This window comes from Mobula birostris, chromosome 23, assembly GCF_030028105.1.
Source record: "Mobula birostris isolate sMobBir1 chromosome 23, sMobBir1.hap1, whole genome shotgun sequence".
In the NCBI taxonomy this organism is placed as follows: domain Eukaryota; kingdom Metazoa; phylum Chordata; class Chondrichthyes; order Myliobatiformes; family Myliobatidae; genus Mobula; species Mobula birostris.
The window spans coordinates 26,877,604-26,897,858 of record NC_092392.1 but is presented as its reverse complement, the minus strand read 5'-3'; the positions used below and the strand labels follow the sequence as shown (position 1 = coordinate 26,897,858).

Genomic DNA, 20,255 nt, shown 5'->3' with positions numbered 1-20,255 from the left:
TGGAGGTAGAGAGGGGCACAAATTCAACTGGGCATCAGTGAAAGTCATGGTACAAATGAACGCACAGCATGCAAGAGAGTTCCTAGAAGTGCAGTTTTTGGTGAGCAATTCTGTAAACACACTCATAGACCTCGATCCTATTTATGAGCCGGTGCGGGCAAAGTTCCAGACCACACCGCACAAAGTTCACCACACAGACAATCAAAGACACAGCTTCCTCCCGACATCACAACTGAGTTTCCGAAATGACATCCAGCCAGCTGGTTGAAAAGTACGTAAAGACCAACAATTCGGAGGACACACCACGACCAACAGCGCACTGACAGCACTCGTGTACTGACGAACCGTTTGCAAGTAAATTGCCAAGATCAGAGAAAAACTCAAGATAAATATTTAATTGTGTTTTCACTGTTTAAAAAAAACTGTTGGAAATACGATCAGAACACTTGAGAGCACCACCTCGACAGGCAGAAATTGGAACTGGTTACTAATTCAATTGCCGGGATCCTCAGCAGCAAGCAGAACAATCAGTATTCCGGGTCAAATACCTTTCTTTGTGAGACAGCACCGGGGAGGGAATAGACAGAGAGGTGATGTGGGGAGGGCACAGACAGATGTAGATGGGGAGGGTGCAGATGGAGAGGAAGTGGAGGGCTGTGTGAGACAGAGGAGAGAGGGGTAGATGGGGAGGGTGCAGACAGAGGGGAGGTGGGGAGGAGGAAATGGAGGGGAGGTGAACAGACTGAGGAGAGGTGGGCAAATGGAGGGGAAGTGGAAGGGAGTAGGAGAGAGGGCTGGTGGGAAGACAGGTGTAGAAAGGGAGGGCACAGATGAAGGGGATGTGGGGAAGGCACAGACAAAGGGATGTACTGAGGGAGGAAAAGCGGAGGGAGATGTTCAGACTGAAGGAATGCCTGTGTTAGAATCTAGTCCAAAGACATCATAGAAACATATAGAAACATAGAAAATAGTGTAACAGTTAAAAATCTGGCAGAGGCAAAAGGGGAAAGAGAAGAATCAAATTAAAACAGAGAAATGCAGACACATCCATGGAGACAGAGCAGTGGGAGCTTCTATCTGACATTGTTAAATTCCATATTAAATCCCTGGGGCTGCATCATTTGCTGATAAGAGATGAGGGGCCACTTTTCAAGAGTTAATGCAGACAGAATCGGAGCAACAGACGAGGCTGGAAGTTCAGGGTCACCCCTGCAGACTGAACAGAGATGTCTACAAAGCAGTCCCTGTTCTGTGCTGGTGCCTCCAGGAGACTATATTGAATGCAATATATAAATCGGAGGAATTCCCACCCACATTCTAATCTCTGTGCTTCAACTTTCTACCTTGTTCCAGCCATGCTTAGTGTGAACTCTAGCAATGCCACATTTTTCTGGGCACGGTTTACCCCATGCCTAATATGGAATTTAATACCAACAGAGAGGACTATTTTTTTTGTTCTCTATCTGCCTCATATTTGTTTCTGTCCTGACCTACCAGTTTCGAAAGTAACTGTTACCCCCTGATCCGCAGCAAATCACAGGCTTTCCCTATGCTCATATCGCCCCTCTAGCTTTCTCACTTTCCTGGCTTTAAAGAAGGGTTCTCGACCTGAAGCAACACCTCGGCTTCTCCCTGCACAGATGCTACCTGACCTCCTGAGCACTTCTCGAATTTTGTGACCTGGTTTCCAATTTCCAGCATCGGCAGATTTTCATTTATTTTACTTACATAGAGATACAGCACAGTAACAGGACCTTCCTTCCACACTGCCCTTGTCACCAATTAACCGTACGTCTTTGAAACGTGGGAGGAAACTGGAGCACCCGGAGGAAATCCACATGGTCATGGGGAGAACTCCTTCCAGACAGCGGTGGAAAATGAACCCGGGTTGCTGGTGCTGTAATAACATTACACTGCAGTGCTGCTCCATTTGTAATGTGTTCAATTACATATTCAGTTTGTATAATGTTTATCCAACACCCTAGCATAATGAACCAGGATATTACTGTCCAGAAATCCATCTCCATCAGCAGTATTGCATCCCCTAAGTGGTCGCATTTGGGTGTCAGTCTTTGCCTGGAAGTCCATTCTCCTGTGAACGGACCGCAGGTCTCAGGAACAGAGCGTGGTGCACGGAAGCTGCCACTCACTGCCATCAGTAGGCCTGAACCTTGCCTAGAGCCTCTCGCGGAAAATGCTGGAGGAACTCGGCCGGTCAGGCAGCATCTATGGAGAAGATTAAACAGTCTGGCCGAGACCCTACATCAGGACTGAAATGGAAGGGGGAGAATGCCAGAATAAGAAGTTGTGGGGAGGGGAAGGAGTACAAGCTGGCAGGTGATAGGTGGGACCAGGTGAGGGAGAAGGTGGGTGGGAGAGGAAGTGAGACTGTGTCACCAGTCTTCCCACGTGAATGCATAAGTAAGTGTCCTGGAGTAATTGGTTCTGGACACACTATGGAACAGTGTAAGTGAACTGAAAAAGTAATATTAACCAATAATACAACCTTTCAGCAAAGAACAGACATATCATTCATACCAGGCCTTTCTGCAAATCTATTATTATTTGAAGAAAGCTGTATTGAATTGTACAACAGATACAAAGTGCTGGAGCTGTGACCACACATCAGAATGGTGGAATATGGTATTGAGATTATGGAACTGACACCGGGAGGTGGGGGCTGTTTCTGGCTGCACCTATAGGACAGGATTTGTACTGTGGAACCTTACTAACAAGCGGACATGTTAGGATTCAAAATGCACTAAAGCAGGGTACAGAATCCAGGTTGTCAATGGCCCAGGGACATGCATGAAGAAAATCCTAAGACACAAAATACCTTCATCATTTATCACAGAGTTAAATATAAACCAGGGCTCCATTCCTGTAGGGACCACGCTGCCAAACCTTCTCAACAGAGGTGCTGAGCTAGAGATAAAACAGGGCTCAACTCCTTCAGGGACCACACTGTCAAACCTTCACAGCAGAGATATTGCTTTTGTGATACAAGGGGCAATGATTTCTTGTGTTTCACCTACAATACATGATGAATTACATTTGCAAGCCACCTCATTCAGCAATACTGTCATCCCTTACAGTTTAGGCAAATTCTATTTAGTAAGTATCACAATAGGGAATTAGTCCCTCTAGCAATAATTGTTGTTACTTTGCAAAAACCCCAATGTGGTGGAGGGTTGTTCTTCTGACTAGAAGCCTGCAACATGCAGCATATTACAGGGATTAGTGCTGGGAATTAAGTGATCTGATTAGCAAGTTTGTAGACAACATAAAAGTTGGCAGAATTGTAGATAGCAAAGGTTATTTAAGAATAGAGTGGAACTTAAATCAGTTAGAAGCTGGGTAGAACAGTGCAGGTGGAACCTGGGCAGTCTTCAACCTGATGGTATGAACATCGATTTCTTAAACTTCCGGTAATTGCTTCCACCTCTTCTCCCCACCCTCACCATTCCCCATCCCCATTTCCCTCTCTCACCTTATCTCCTCACCTGCCCATCACCTCCCTCTGGAGCTCCTCCTCCCCTTCCCATTCTTCCATGACCTTCTGTCCTCTCCTATCAGATTCCCCCTTCTCCAGCCCTTTATTCTCCTTCATCAATTGACTTCCCAGCACCCATGCCCTTTTCCTGGTTTCATCTGTCTCCTACTACCTTGTACTTCTTCCTCCCCTGCCCCCACCTTCTTACTCTAACTTCTCATCTTTTCTCCCCAGTCCTGATGAAGGGCCTCAGCCCGAACAGTCGACTGTTTGTTCTTTTCCATAGGTGCTGCCTAGCCTGCTGAGTTCCTCCAGCATTTTGTGTGTGTTGCTCTGGATTTCCAGCACCAGCAGATTTTCTCTTGCAGAGGGAATTTAATCCAGACAAATGTGAGTTAGGTATCAGATACTGGTAGAACAAAACAATAAATGGTAGGAATCTCAAAGACATTGATTTATAGAGAAACTTGGCATACAAGTTCATAGTTCCCTGAAAGTGTTGACACAGACAGGACGGGCAATGAAGAAGCTGTTCAGAATGGTTTCCTACAATGAGTATAAGAGATGGGAGGTCCGATTTCAGCTTTGTTGAGACCACACTTGGAGCATTGAGTATAGATCTGGTCACACACTACAGGAAGGATGTTGTGCAAAAGAGAAGTACAGAAAAGTGCAGAAATGGGACTGCGAGGTAGCGTGTCAGCGTAAAACTATTAGAGTGCTCATGATCTGGGTTCATTTCTGCCACTTTTGGTAAGACATTTATACATTCTCCCTGTGACCACGTGCGTTTCTTCCGGGTGCTTCAGTTTCCTCCTCCATTTCAATGACATCCAGGTTAGTAGGTTACTTGGTCACATGGGTGTAGTTGGGTGATGCACGCTTGTTGGACCAGAAGGGTCTGTTAACATGTTGTTAACTTCCTGTAAATAAAATAAAAATGAAAGATTCTCCAGGAAGTTGCCCGTAATGGAGGATGTTATGACAAGGAAGATTCAGATAGACTGATGCTGTTCTCACTGGAGTATAAGCTCAGGGCACGCCTTGCAAATGTCTGTAAAATCAGCGGGGAATTGATAGGAAAGAAGTCGTTCATAGGATAGTCATTTTTCCCATTGCAGGTGAGCTACAATTAGAGAGCCCAGGTTTAAGGTGAGAGGGGAGAAAAATGAGGGACAGTCTTCTCAGACAGAGAGGGTGGTGGGTATAAAGAACATGTCATCAGAAGAAGTGGTGGAGGTGGGTACCACTGCAATGTTTAAGAGGCATTTGGACAGATATGTGGTTAGGAAAGAAGCTGAGGGATACAGGCCTGATGCTGGCATGTGGGATTAGTGTAGATAAACAGTATGGTCAGTGTAGACGAGCTGGGCAGGAGGGAACACTTCTGTGCTGTACAACCCAATGGTTAGTTATCTTATTTTTCTGACATATAATCTCAGACACAGCTCAGAATCTCACTGGAATAATAAGAGAGGTACGGTACAATATAGAAAATAATTTTTTCAGCAGATCCCTGTTTCACTGAGTTAATTATGTTTGGCATTACTGACTTTAACAGGCTGACAGGACAATGCTTACAAATATATACCATATACATGGGATGGGGCAATGCAGGCAAGAGCAACGTTCACTGTCAGTCCCAGATTGGCCTTCAGAGAGTGGTGATGAGCTATATTCATGAACAACTGCAGTTGTTGGAGTCACAGTGATAGAGCACTACAGCACAGGAACAGTCCCTTTGGCCCGTCTAGTCCCTGCTGACCTGTTTTACTGTCTAGTCCCACCTACCCGCACCTGATGCAGATTGGAGAGCCACTTAGTTGAGTGCCTTTGCCCCATCTGTCACAAAGGGCGGGATCTCCCAGTGGCCATTCATTTCCTCTTCCCATTCTGACATTAGTCCATGGCCTCCTCTACAGAGGCCAAACTCAGGTTGGGGGAGTGACACTAGATATTCTACCTGGCTAGCCTCCAATCTGGTAGCATGTACATGGATTTTTCTAACTTCCACTAATTTCCCCACCTTCCCTCCTTCTCCCTTTGCACAAACAAGAGAGAATCTGCAAATGTTAGAAATCCAAGCAACACACACAAAACGCTTGAGGAACTCAGCAGGCCAGGCAGCATCTATGGAAAAGAATAAACGGTTGACATTTCAGGCCGAGACCCTTCAGCAGGACTGAAGGAAAAAGGATGAGAAGTCAGAGTAAGAAGGTGGAGGGAGAGGAGGTAATAGTTGATAGTTGAAACCAGGAGGGGGTAGGTGTGAAGTAAAGAGCTGGGAAGTCGATTGGTGAAAGAGATGAAGAGCTAGAGAAGGAGGAATCTGATAAAAGAGGATAGAAGACCATGGGAAAAGGGAGGGAGGAGGAGAACCAGAGGGAGGTGATGGGCAGGAAGGAGATGAGGTGAGAGAGGGAAATGGAATAGGGAATGGTGAAGGTTGGGGGGCCATTAATGGAAGTTTGAGCAATCGATGTTCATGCCATCAGGTTGGAGGCTACCCAGACAGAATATAAGGTGTGGCTCCTGTTACGTACCCCGTAACTGGGTTGCCAAACCAGCAGAAATGGATCACTCAGTTGGAGTCTGGATTACTAGAACTAAGAAAGTTTTATTAAAGAAACAAGCAACACAGTAATCGAAAGGATAATAAATGCAACAGTTCAGCAATGATAAACACACATGTGCACAGAATTAAGATACCAGCATCAATCAAGCTCTATCGTTGTCTAGGGGTAAATGACCAAATTTCAAAGTGACACAAAAGTTCAGTCCAATTTAGTTCAGTTCGCAGTAATCGTTGCCATGGCGATGGACAACGTGGGGGGAGCGAGAGAGAGAGAACGGGAACGACTGATCATTCAGACACGGCTTCCACTCACAGACCGGCGATATGGCTCACGAACAGCTTCCGGGCAGGTCCTTTGTGATGTCACCTGAGGTCACCGACTGTGACCCCTCCTCCAGATGCGGTCGATCCTCTGCAGTGAACCCGGCACCCAAGCGAGGGTGGACACACACCGGATTCCCGCTGATCGTACCTTTCCACCCTGTGCGTTTAAGGCTGATCCCCCGATCAGCCGCCCAAGAGCTTCTCACCGACTTGTGAGAGGCGCACCGCTTCCAGGATCTCGTTACCTCGGGTGTCGTGTGTGTCTTAGCGAACCTGTCCCTTTTTATCCCCCTGCTGGGGTATCGCCTGTCCATCACTTCAAACAGTTCAGGGTTCAAAGGGGGAGCCGATCTTGGCAATACCCAGACTGATGGCTCCTTCATTAACACCTCCACATGCTGCTTCATTGTTCCTTATCTCTCCTTCCCCCCTGAGGACGGGTGGCAGACCAACTGCTGATCACACAGGACAGCTAACATCTATGTGTACTCTCGTCACACTTCCCCCCTTTAAGGATTTTTACCGGGAGGTAAAAATTACAAACATGAATACCTTATTTGATACACGCACAAATATACATCTTTATCAGCTATTCGGCTAACACAGCGAGTTTGAAGTTGTCAGCACCTTGACAGACAATCATCACATTTTCTGTTCCTTTTATATGTGTTATTAATAATCCCTTAGACCAGGCTCCAACTCAGCAAACTTCATAGTGGCCAAAAACACTGATGAATTGCGATCAATGTAACCTCTCATTTGGCTTTGTCCCGGACCACAATAACAAGGGTCGTCCCATTCCGACCTAGTTTCCTCTCGCAAGGGCTTAGTAGGAGGGGGAGGGGTAGTGACCGCAGAGTTATGGCAAAACTTCCTACAGTACCCCACCATCTCCAAGAGCCTTCTGAGGGCCCTCTTGTCTGTCGGGGTTGGGAGGTCAGCGATAGCCTGCACTGTAGCTTGCATCGCTGCTAGCTGCCCCACAATCCCCAGGTAAGTGACCTTCACGTGGCCGCACTTATTTTTTTCAAGGTTCACCATCAAGCTGGCTTCAGACAGCCGTATTAAATTGCCAATACACACCTCTGTGTTCATCAGCCCTTTAGTCACTGAATTACTCATTATATATGTATGTTGTTTGCTAGGCTGCCCAATTGTAACAGACATCACCCAACGTCCCAGTTCTTTGCATCGCCTCGGGGCAATCAAGCACACGGGTGCGAGTCGTTTAATTACTTCTGCTAAAGATTCGCTTTGTTGGGGGATTAAGGGAGAGACCTTATCAGTAGACCTGGCCAAAACAATAGCCTTCTCCCATCTGATCGATCCCATACTAATCTTTTCAAAATGGTTTTTTTCTCTTATCAGGGGGCCCCTAGCTTCATTGATTTCCACGCTAACACCGACTAGGTTTGTTAGCACATCAAAAGCCTGTGACCGTCTCAGTTCGCGTCGGTCATGATCAATAACATCCTTCCCCCTGGGCAGCCGGTAAACCTCTTTCATGATTCCACCAACTGTTTCTTCCAGCACCGCAAAATGTCCACCGGGGAGTACCTCGTGGGCCATGTTAAAAACCTCATCCCCGTAACTCTTTTGCACCACACCCCACTCCTCATCGGCGGGCCCGGTACTTGGTCTCCCTTTCTTCCTTAGCACTTCCTCCCCCACACAATAGCCTACTAGTTCCTTTGTTAAAGCTGTGTCAGAGAGAGCTGTCTCTGCCGAAACCATCAGCCCCTCGTCTCGCTCCTGCGTCTGCACAAATTCTTTCCTGGCTACTGCTATGTCTGTCCCAGCTCCCTCACTACCTCTTGTCTCACTACACTCTTTCTTTTCATTTTCTACCCTCTTCTCGTACAAGGTTGGCAGAAACGTTTCAGCTAAATTTACCACCGCAGCCCCATGATGAACCTGTGAGTCCATGGGCGGGGCCTCACTGCTGGCAGGCTGACCTGTCAATCTCACGACTGGGAACACGATTCCTCCGGCGACATCATTACCGAGCAAGACTTCCAGGCCTTTCATCGGTAATTCGGACCTCACCGCGATCGTGACTAGTCCAGAGACCAGGTTGCTTTGTAAGTGTATCTGGTGCAAAGGGACTGACTCTGTCCCTTCCCCAACACCTTTGACCTTTACCTCCCCAGTCTGGGTCTCTGAGCTAAACTCTAATACACTCTTCAGTATTAGTGACTGACACGCTCCCGTGTCTCTCCAGATCCGCACTGGAACTGGTTTTAACCCCTCTTTCACTGACACCAATCCGGCCGAGATAAACCTCTCGCGCCCTTCCTGAATTTTGGCAGACCTGACCGTCCCTAGCGGTTCGCTTAACAGCTCGATACAGCCATTCAAAATTTCCGCTTTTCCTTTCCCCGTCTCCTTCCTTGGGGCAAAGCACTTGGGCGCAAAGTGTCCGGCTTTCCCACAATTATAACAGACGACCCCAGGAGACTTCCTGCCAGACTGCTCCCGGTCTACCTTATCCTTCTCACTAGTCCCCGGCTTACTTTCTGACTTTTCCGGCGGACTCTCCCCGCCGTCCTGACTATCCTTCTGGTAGCCTTTACTCGAGGCAACCTTCATTTTATGCGTCAACGCATACTCATCCGCTAACTTAGCAGTTGCGGCTAACGTGGCTGCCTCTTTCTCATCGAGGTAGGGTCTCATACCCTCAGGGGCACAACCTTTAAACTGCTCAATCAGGATCAGCTGTAGCAGTCTGTCATAATCCCCCTCTACCCCCTTCGAGGCGCACCAACGCTCACAATATGTCTGCATCTCACGGGCAAACTCCAAATACGTGCGGTCCCACTGCTTCCTCGCATTCTGGAACCTCTGCCGGTATGCCTCCGGGACCAACTCATAAATCCTGAGGATGGCCTCTTTTACCACCTCATACCTCTGGGCATCTTCCGCGGACAAAGCAGAGTAAGCTTCTTGGGCTTTCCCTTTCAGTACACTCTGAAGTAAGACAACCCACTTATCCCTCGGCCAGTCCTGACTTATAGCCACTTTTTCGAAGTGGAGAAAGTACCAATCCACGTCGGTATCGTCAAATGGGGGAACCAGCCTAACCTCCTGGGCCGCCCGGAACCCTCCACCTTGGTTCGGCACGAGCCTCTGCTCTGCCCTTAACCTTAACTTCTCCAATTCGAATTTCCTTTCCCTCTGTTTCTCCTCTCTCTCCAATTGTCTGTCCCTCTCTTTCTCCTCTCTCTCCAACTGTCTGTCCCTCTCTTTCTCCTCTCTCTCCAACTGTCTTTCTCTCTTTTGTCTTTCTACCTCTCACTCCTTCTCTTCTCGCTCCAACTGTCGTACCCGGAACTCGTGCTCGAGTCTCAGTTTTTCAAGCTGTACCTGTACCGCGTCTCCAGCAGGTTTTTCAATAGACACCACTCCCAGCTCGCCTTGGGGAAACACACCCTTAGATACATAGTGCTCTACAATAGCTCTGTGTATCTCCTCTCTCCTCATTGTCGACTTCACCTTAGCAAGATTCAACCGTTTGGCCACAGCTACCAATTCCGATTTCCTGGCATCCTCTAGTGCCTCCAAGGTCGGCGCCTTTATAAATTCCTCAGCCTCCATTTCTGCTGTTTGTCTTTTCTTTCTTTCGGGAATGTTAACACAACCAATTTACTCAGTCCCAAATTTAGCGCTCAAAATCGCGGACGAGAACCCCACTTATGTTACGTACCCCGTAACTGGGTTGCCAAATCAGCAGAAATGGATCACTCAGTTGGAGTCTGGATTACTAGAACTAAGGAAGTTTTATTAAAGAAACAAGCAACACAGTAATCGAAAGGATAATAAATGCAACAGTTCAGCAATGATAAACACACATGTGCACAGAATTAAGATAACAGCATCAATCAAGCTCTATCGTTGTCTAGGGGTAAATGACCAAATTTCAAAGTGACACAAAAGTTCAGTTCGCAGTAATCGTTGCCATGGCGATGGACAACGTAGGGGGAGAGAGAGAACGGGAACGACTGATCATTCAGACACGGCTTCCACTCACAGACCGGCGATATGGCTCACGAACAGCTTCCAGGCAGGTCCTTTGTGATGTCACCTGAGGTCACCGACTGTGACCCCTCCTCCAGATGCGGTCGATCCTCTGCAGTGAACCCGGCACCCAAGCGAGGGTGGACACACACCAGATTCCCGCTGATCGTACCTTTCCACCCTGTGCGTTTAAGGCTGATCCCCCGATCAGCCGTCCAAGAGCTTCTCACCGACTTGTGAGAGGCGCACCGCTTCCAGGATCTCGTTACCTCGGGTGTCGTGTGTGTGTCTTCGCGAACCTGTCCCTTTTTATCCCCCTGCTGGGGTATCGCCTGTCCATCACTTCAAACAGTTCAGGGTTCAAAGGGGGAGCCGATCTTGGCAATACCCAGACTGATGGCTCCTTCATTAACATCTCCACATGCTGCTTCATTGTTCCTTATCTCTCCTTCCCCCCTGAGGACAGGCGGCAGACCAACTGCTGATCACACAGGACAGCTAACATCTTATCTATGTGTACTCTCGTCACACTCCTCCAACCTGAGTGTGGCCTCTTCCTGGACACTACTCTCTGGTCTTCTGCCTGCTGTGGATCTTTTCTTTGCTAACTGCTGACGAGACATCAACTGTCTCAACTTGGGTGGGGAGGAGACCTACCCTCATCAGCGGTGTGGACAGATAATCAACATGGTGCCCAAGGAGTGGGTGGAATTGTTAATTTGGGAAAGTATTAGAGCCATTGCCTGCCTTTATTGTTGAAAATTTTGATTGTTAATAAGTCTTAACACTTGACCAAGGGTTGAGAGTAAACGCATGACTTACTGTAAACATCTTTCATTTGTAAATGAACAGAGTCAACGCAAAATTTTATTGTTAATAACTGTATTGAATAAGGACTCACAGTCAATGAATGGTTTTCTTTTTCTGTATGTAATTATTTTTATTTTGTAATATTTCTGAATAAAGTATTTTTGGAAAAAAAAACTTTACTACTCCAATTCCAACCTCACTCCTTCCAAATGCACTGCTCCCCACTCTCTCGTACTAATCCTAACCTCACCATCAAAACCGCAGATAAGGGGGCTGTTGTAGTACTCTGGTGGACTGACCCCTAACTTCCTGAGGCCAGGTAACAACTATCAGACACCTCCTCTTACTTGCTCCTCAAACAGGATCCTACTAAGGAGCACCAGATCATTGTCTCCCACACCATCACCAACCTTATTAACTCTGGGGATCTCCCATCCACTGCTATCAATCTCATAGTGTCTGCACCCGACACCTCCCATTTCTACCTCCTACCCAAGATCCACAAATCTGCTTGTCCAGGTAGACCCATTGTTTCTGTTTGTTCCTGCCCCACTGAACTCATATCTGAATACCTTGACTCAGTTTTATCCCCTCTGGTTAAGTCTCTTCCTACCTACATAAGTGACATGTCACATGCTCTGGATCTATTCAATGACTTTCAGTTCCATCTTATTTTCACTATGGATGTCCAGTCCCTATACACCTCCATTCCTCACCAGGATGGCCTCAAATCTCTCCATTTCTTTCTGGACACCAGACCCAACGAGTTCCCCTCCACCACCGCTCTCCTCCGCCTGGCCAAACTTGTTCTCATTCTCAAAAATTTCTCCTATGGCTCCTCCCACTTCCTTCAAACAAAAGGTGTAGCCATGGGCACTGGCATGGGTCCCAGCTATACCTGTCTTTTTGTCGGCTATGTGGAACAGTCTATATTCTAATCCTACACTGGTTTCACAGAGAGTCAACGCAAAATTTTTATTGTTAATAACTGTTGAATAAGGACTCACAGTCAATGAATGGTTTTCTTTTCCTGTATGTAATTATTTTTATTTTGTAATATTTCTGAATAAAGTATTTTTGGAAAAAAAAACTGGTTTCACTTCCCAACTTTTGCTACGCTACACCAACAACTGCATTGGCGCTACTTCCTGCACCCATGCGGAGCTCGTCAACTTCATCGACCTTGCCCCAAATTTCCACCCTGCCCTCAAATTTACCTGGTCCATTTCCGACACCTCCCTTCCCTTTCTCAATCTCTCCGTCTCTAGATTCCAAACAGCGTTCTTCTGCCATGGTACTCATTGGAGTTGTAGACTAATGAACCAGTTTTGAAGGAGACCATATATTTACTGTGGTGATACACTCTGACCTGGCCTGTGAGCCCACTGCTGTATGATGCAGTATGAGAACACCTCCCATCCCATGATCCTCTCCCTTCTCCAGCCTTGTATCCCTTTTGCCAATCAACTGTCTGGCTCTTGGCTCCATCCCTCCTCCTCCTGTCTTCTCCTATCATTTCAGATCTCCCCCTCCCCATCCCACTTTCAAATCTCTTACTATCTCTTCTTTCAGTTAGTCCTGACGAAGGGTCCCGGCCCGAAACGTCGACCGTACCTCTTCCTATAGATGCTGCCTGGCCTGCTGCGCTCACCAGCATTTTGTGTGTGTTGCTTCCATTTTGAAACAGTTTATTTTTGAATGAAAGCTTGAGTTAGTGAAGACAAACTATTAATTGCACATCTAACTGAGCATAGTTGATGGCAAACAGGATTGGATTGGTTGATTTCATGGGCACTGTTGTAAGAAAACAACTGGAATGTTATGTCAGTGTATAAATTTGATGAATAACTATTAACTCACATAAAGACTCATGTGGCATTGCTGTCTGCAGTGTGCCAGCCAGATAACCGTACCACCTGGGAGTAAATACCATACGACTAAGGATTACCCAGACAACGTCCTTCGGTTTGTACGCAGTCATCCCATGATGTACCAACATGTCCACCCCGTACACAACAGACCCATGCTCTTGAGAACAGATGGACGACACAATCTAAAGCAAGTAGTTGTGGATCGTGTCAGTGCTGAAGACGGCCAATACGATGCCCTGTTCCTTGGCACAGGTAAGCTGGACCTTGGGTGACGGTGCTGTTGAAGTTATGTGGTCCGCTTCAGAGCCTTTCCCCGTTCAGCCTCAATAATTATAATTCAGAAGTCTTTCTACCATACCCACTGGAGGCAGTATCTCCAAATCACAGATTGATATTGTCAATTAATTTACATGTTACTTCACTGTGTTTGGCATTGTATGCACAGAGACATCCTGGGAACAAGAAACCCCGAAGAATGAATGATAAAGACATCAGAATCTCAAAGCCCCCCTCCCCCTCCCACACACAAGCAGCAACAGAAGCCTTGACCTTTCCCCCTCCCCCCACTTGCACCAGCAGAAGTGTCACCCCCTCCAACCGTGCAAGCAATAGCAAATGCCCCCAAAGAGACCTCGATCTGGAGTCCATCAAAATTACAGTCCATGTCCCAGCACTCCGATATGTCAGACAGTCTCTCTCTCTCTCTCTCTCTCTCTCTCCCTCTCTCTCTCTCTCTCTCTCTCTCTCTCTCTCCCTCTCCCCCTCCCCCTCTCTCCTCTCCCCCTCCCCCTCCCCCCTCTCCCTCTCCTTCTCCCTCTCCCCCTCCCCCTCTCTCCCTCTCCCTCCTCCCCCTCTCTCCCTCTCTCCCTCTCCCCCTCCCTCTCCCCCTCTCCCTCCTCCCCCTCTCTCCCTCTCCCCCTCTCCCCCTCTCTCCTCTCCCCCTCCCCCTCCCCCCTCTCCCTCTCCTTCTCCCTCTCCCCCTCCCCCTCTCTCCCTCTCCCTCCTCCCCCTCTCTCCCTCTCTCCCTCTCCCCCTCCCTCTCCCCCTCTCCCTCCTCCCCTCTCTCCCTCTCCCCCTCTCCCCCTCTCTCTCTCCCTCCCTCCCTCCCCAGTGAGGAAAGGAAAGGTAGCTCCTGCAACAACAAGAGCGGAAACCAGCAGCTCCACGTTCCGATGTTATAATCTTCCATGTCACTTCTCCGAGCCCCCCAACTCAGAGACTGACAGGCTCTTACCCTCCATCGTGAAAGACAGAGAGGGAGAGAGAGGGATCACTCAGGTACGGGGTCCTTCTTCACACAGCTGCGCATGCTGCCTGCTGTCTCAATGTTTCAGTCTCCCATGATGCTTCAGTCAGTGAACTTGGCCAGGAACTTTTCTTTTTAAATCTTTTTATTAAATTTTTCCAAAGTTATAAACAAAATAACAATGTTGATACAAAGAGATTGGAATAATCTTATTGTTAGTAAACATATACAGAAAAGATTTCAGATAACACAGGGTATAATAGACTTCCAAACTCATGATATAATTAATCATAGAAAAAAAAGAAATAAAAAGAAAAAAAAATACAAAGAAAAACCCCAAATAAAAACAAAAAAAAGAACTAATTACTAAACCCAAAAAAGCAAATGGAACAAAACAAGGCTAGACCAATTTTTGACGACATTACTGAACGTGTTTGATTTAAGATATTGGTCTAGCCTTGATTTGAACTTGGCGAGGAATTGGGACCTCTATGGGGCAGCTCTCAAAAGGCGCATGTCTTCCAGGACACTCCTGGAGATATCGAAATGCCAGGCCGCACAGCCGCTGCTAAAAACCCACCGCTTGCAGAGAACCGTAGTTTGAGCTGTAGTTGTAGATCACAGACTCCAACAGGACCCCAGCCACCTTGAAAGGAAAAGAAAGACAGGAGAAAGGAAGAATAAGCTGTTTCATAGACAATCTGGAAGAAGTCGCCTGGATCTACAAAAACCTGTAGCATCACATTTCCTAGTTCTCCCCATATTAATCAAAAGTCTTTTTGTCATACCCAATGGAGGCAATATCTCTAAATTGCAGATTGATATTGTCAATTAACTTCACTGTGGTTGGAATTGAACAAGTGAAACCAGTCATTAATTGAAATTATGCTGTTTTTTGCTTTTTCTTGATTGCCTCTCTGCACTTGACCCTTGTAGAAGATGCAGGGAGTCAGCCCCTGCTTGCTGGATATTTTTTATAAGAATTTTTTTATATTTAATTGAATTTATTTGAAGCTTTTTCCTCGTCCACAGATGCAGGGGTGGTGTTGAAGGTTATTGTAATTTACAAGAAGGAAGCTGAAATGATGGAGGAAGTGGTGTTGGAGGAGCTGCATGTATTTAAGGTGAGAATATACTGATTGCACTTTCTCTGTTGGACATCCTGCATTGGAGGGAAAGTAGGGCATCTAGTAACCAGGATATCTGTTCAATTCCAGGTGCCAACTCCGATTATCAGCATGGAGATCTCTGTTAAACGGGTAAGATTATGCAGCTGTTGGAGAAGCAAAGAATGTAAAGCGTCAGACTAGGCAACAAGAAATTGCTCGTTTGATAAAAGATGCATTCTGTGGCAGTTCTCACCGCAGGTGTCTTCCCACAAAGCACTCTCAGTTGGCCACGCATCGTCACTCAGCTGGAACTTGTCCACTAAAGTCACCCTGCTGCTCAGAGGGGGATTTCTCAGCAAAGCGTCCACTCCGCAGAGTGCAGAGCTGGGGTCTAACAACCAGAGCGTAGGTTTGAGCCAAGAATTCCACGGCCAACCAGGCCAAATTAATGTCTTGCTCAGCAGATTGGAGCTAGCTGTTCCCGGTGAACCCTCCTCATGGTTTACAATGCTGTGAGATTACCGGATTTCTCCCAAACCCACAGAATTGCTTTCTAATCAATATTCTGCATAATTGCAGACAACTGGAGCTACAGTCTGCACTGACCTTCTGAGCTTTAGATATTTAAAGAAATGATATCTTCACCAAGCCTGATCACCGTTCATTTATCATTTTAATTTAGGAAAGCTTGTATGTTGCATCAAAATCAGCTGTTGCTCAGGTGAGGATTCACCAGTGTGACATGTATGGTTCTGCGTGCATGGACTGCTGCCTCGCCAGAGACCCTTACTGTGCCTGGGACGGAGTGTCCTGTACCAGGTACTACCCGTCTGCAGCAACAACTAAAAGGTAATCCGCCTTGTTTGTTAACGCGCTGACTGCAGAGTGAACTCTGATAAACCCTGAATCTGCTGTGCAGGGATACCTGGGGCCAGATCAGTGTGACATGGTGTCAGTCTCGGACAGTGTTTGTGCTGTATCAGCTCTGCTGGATATTGTTACGCCTGCCTTGACACAAATTTGAAGTGTTGCTTTTTAAATTATCACTTCCTCTTCTACAGATGTAATTGGAATTAAATAGAGAGCATTAGGGAACATAAAGGACCTGGGTTTAGTGACGCATTTTAGAAAGTTAAACCAGGGTACGGCATACACAGTGAACAGCAGGGCCCCGAGAAGTGTTGCTCAACAGAGAGACCTGGAGTTCCAAGTCCACAAATGCCTGAAGATGGAACACAGGTAGACAGTGTGTGGTGAGGAAGGCACATGACGTGTTTGTCTTCAGCAGCTAAGCCACTGAGTGTCTTTATTTTAAACGATGTTATGTTGTACATAACATTGGAATGTTGTGAGCTGGTCTGGTCACCGGACTAGAGGAATGACGTGAGAGGCTGTGGAAGTGTTTCATAAGGATGTTGCCTGGACTGAAAGTCTTGAGCTATCAGCAGAGATTGGAAAGGCAGGAGGGAAATGTACAGTCAACATTGCAGTTTTGCTCTGTTTTCTCTGGAGTGATGAGACTGAGAGATAATAGACCTACATAAGATTATTGGGGTGAGGGGGAGGGGACAAATAAGGTAGATAGTCAGTGTCTGTTACCCATTGTCGGATTGTCTAATACTACCAGGCACAAGTTTATGGTGAGAGGGAGGAAAATTAAAAGGAATTCAAAGGGTACATCTTTCAAACAGGGCAGATGGTGTCTGGAATGAGCTGCCAGAAGAGGTGGTGGAGGCAGGAAGAGTTACAACATTTCAGAGGCATTTGAATGAGCAGGATATGGAAAGATCTGTATATACAACATCTACCTTCATCAATCAACTTTCTCACCTCCTCAAAAAACAGGTCATCCAGCCCTGACCTGCCCTGCACAAAGCATGCTGAATTGCCCTACTAAACGTGCTTCTCCAACTGATCATAAACCCTATCCGTAAGATTCTCTATCTCTGACACAAGACCCATTGGTCTATGATTACCAGAATTATCTCCATTTCTCTTATTGAACAAAGGAACAAAATTAGCTACCCACCAGTCCTCTGGCACCATGCCTGTGGCAAACAAAGATTCAAAGGTCATGGTCAAGGCCCCAGTAATCTAGGAATTGGAATTGGTTAATTATTGTCCCATGGACAAAGATATTGTGGAAAGCTTGTCTTGTATACTGTTCATACAGATCAGATCAGATATGATGTGTTCTATGGTGCATTGATATAAATTGATAAGGTTGATGGGGACATGTCAAATTTCTCTTGCCTCCTGAGAAAGTAGAGGCATCGGTGAGTTTTCTTGGCTGTGGTGTCTACATGGTTAGTCCAATAACCTGTGGCATATTCCATCTAAATGCTGTCCATCTTTTATGTTTTCATCCATAGGTCAGACCAGAAGTCCATGGCATTAAGGATTTCACCTTCTCCTTCAGCTATTCTCTCCTCACACTGGCTTCTTCAATTTGGTAGCCCCAGCTAGTGTTATCTGCCCAATCACTCCCTCATGGTCCTTCAAAACTCTCTGCAACCTTTCTTTTGTATAAGTTTCCAGATATCCATCATAATTTAATTGATAATAAGCACCAACTTGATTCCTACAAAAACGTGAACCACCAGAAGAGATTATTCACGCCCACCTGCACCCCCCACCCCGCACATCTCCTTACCTCTGCCAGCCCTGGTAGTTCTCCAGTAACTCTGCCCTTTCCCAGGGCTCTGCGTGTTTTCCTGTTCAATAGTTTCCCAGTTCCTATTCATCAGCTGATTGCTGTCGTGTTGGTACATCAATGTGCTCACACATCATTCCATTCCGTAAACTCAAGGGACTGTCGCAGTCTGAATATTTCTATGTCAACATGATACAATGGGAAATATAGATAATCAGAATTACTTAATAAAGAATCTATTAAAAGATTGCAGGTTTGGCCGTAGAGTAATTCAGCAAGGAAACGGTGCCTTTGACACTACCTGCTACATGTCCAATTCACCAGCAGTTGTTCCACGGATGACCATGTGCAGATGATTCAGGTGTTCACCTAGGTACTACTTCAGCATTAAAGAATGATGAGAGTACCTTTCTCCTCCACCCTATCAAGCTGTGTGCTACAAATTTCATCTACCTCCGGATAACAATTCTTTTCTTCTTGAGATCCCCTCTAATCCTCTTACCCCTTACCCTAAATCTATGCTGTGTACTTCAGCCAATGTTTTCTACTACCCACCAATGGAGGCATAGAGTGAAACAGCAAGGAAGCAGACCATACCAGCCTTCAAAGTACCATTCACTGTGACCCGACACAAATCCAATATATTCTCATCATTCTTATCAGCTCCCACCACTCACCTCTCACTAGGGGTAATTTTCAGCAGATGATTAAGACCACATTGGTTAACAAAGACCCATTCACAGTAACCTGACACAAATCTGATATTTTCTTCCCATGTTCCTATCAGCCCCTGTGACTCACCTGTCACTGGGGATAATTTACAGCAGTGAATTAACTAGCTAACCCATTGTTGTTGGAGCAGGGAGGAAACCCAAAGGAGGCCCCAGCAGTGACGACATGCAAACTCCACACAGACAGCACCAGAGGTCAGGATCACTGGGGTTGTGAGACCATGGCTCTATCTGCTGTCCCACTGTGTCATTCCAAACCTATCACACCCCTCCTGAATCTACATACCCCCCCACTAGGACCTCACTCAGCCACCTCAACTCCAAGGGAAACAAATCCACCCTGACTTGCTAATTATTTCTGTTCTTTTATCCCCCTCAATGTTTCAGGAACAGCTTCCTCCCCTCTGTCATCAGATTTCTAAACAGACCATGAACCCATACCTCTCTTTTTGCGCTACTTACTGTTATATATTTCTTATTGTAACTTATCGTAACTTTTTAATGTATTATACAGTACTGCTGCCACAAAACAACAAATTTCACAACATACAGTGTGTCAGTGATTGTAGTCTGGATTCTGATCCTGATTATATTCTCATGTTCTCAGCTCGTTATTTACCAATTTCTGCTCTCTCTTCTTTCAGTCTCTGAACAGGCAGCTTCCTTGATTAATCACAGATGGGTAACTTTCTTTATTTCAATATGCTAGCACCCCATCACAAGAAATTTCCCAGTCCAACTTACAGTTTACATATTTCACACTATGCAGGCTGCCAGTCAATACCAAATCAATACTGATGTTGGACTGTATGTTGCCTGCTCATTGTGAGTAAGGCATACTTAATGAATGGGTATTGTAACGTTGACTCTCCCATTCATGAGAGTATGATGTTGTGCAATGTGTATTTGGTAAGAATTATATCTACTCATCTTGGCACAGATCCCTGTAAGACATTTGGGAGATGATGTAGAGTAGATTTTATTGGAGGAATACAATTTTCCTATTTCCTTCCTTCAGGCGATTTCGTCGACAAGATATTCGGCATGGCAATGTAACACAGCAATGCTTTGACCTGCAGAATGGTACGTGACTGTTGTATTCTACGATCAACAAGGAAGCTGGTTCTAGCATCAGAAAATAAGTTTGTGAAGGGTTTATAAAAATTATTAAAATATCATTCAGTTAAGGTTCAGCCAGATTTGTAGTTTTCAGATCTTCCAGTAGAGTGAAATGTTTGACACTGGAACATGACATTAACCTGAAAGACTCTTTGTGTTTCTCTCTCCCCACAGACTGTTCGACTGTCTGATCATTCCTAGTATCTTCTGTTTTATTCAGACATGTGACGTTCTTTCTTATTTTTCAAACCAACCCGTTCTCAGTACTGACCGTATAAAGGACATCAAAGCTGTTGGCCACATGAGACAC

At 46.1% G+C, this 20,255-nt stretch overlaps 1 protein-coding gene across 2 annotated transcripts in view; it reads left to right on the top strand.

The window, feature by feature from the left end:
* LOC140186712 (semaphorin-3E-like) overlaps nucleotides 1-20,255 on the top strand; it is a 374,748-nt gene that overhangs the window by 347,190 nt on the left and 7,303 nt on the right. For both annotated transcript variants that reach the window (XM_072241202.1, XM_072241201.1), the window contains 5 exons: nucleotides 13,108-13,339; nucleotides 15,366-15,457; nucleotides 15,551-15,592; nucleotides 16,125-16,291; nucleotides 19,845-19,909. In XM_072241202.1, coding sequence (XP_072097303.1) covers nucleotides 13,108-13,339; nucleotides 15,366-15,457; nucleotides 15,551-15,592; nucleotides 16,125-16,291; nucleotides 19,845-19,909 — 598 coding nt within the window. The remainder of the gene's footprint in view (nucleotides 1-13,107; nucleotides 13,340-15,365; nucleotides 15,458-15,550; nucleotides 15,593-16,124; nucleotides 16,292-19,844; nucleotides 19,910-20,255) is intronic.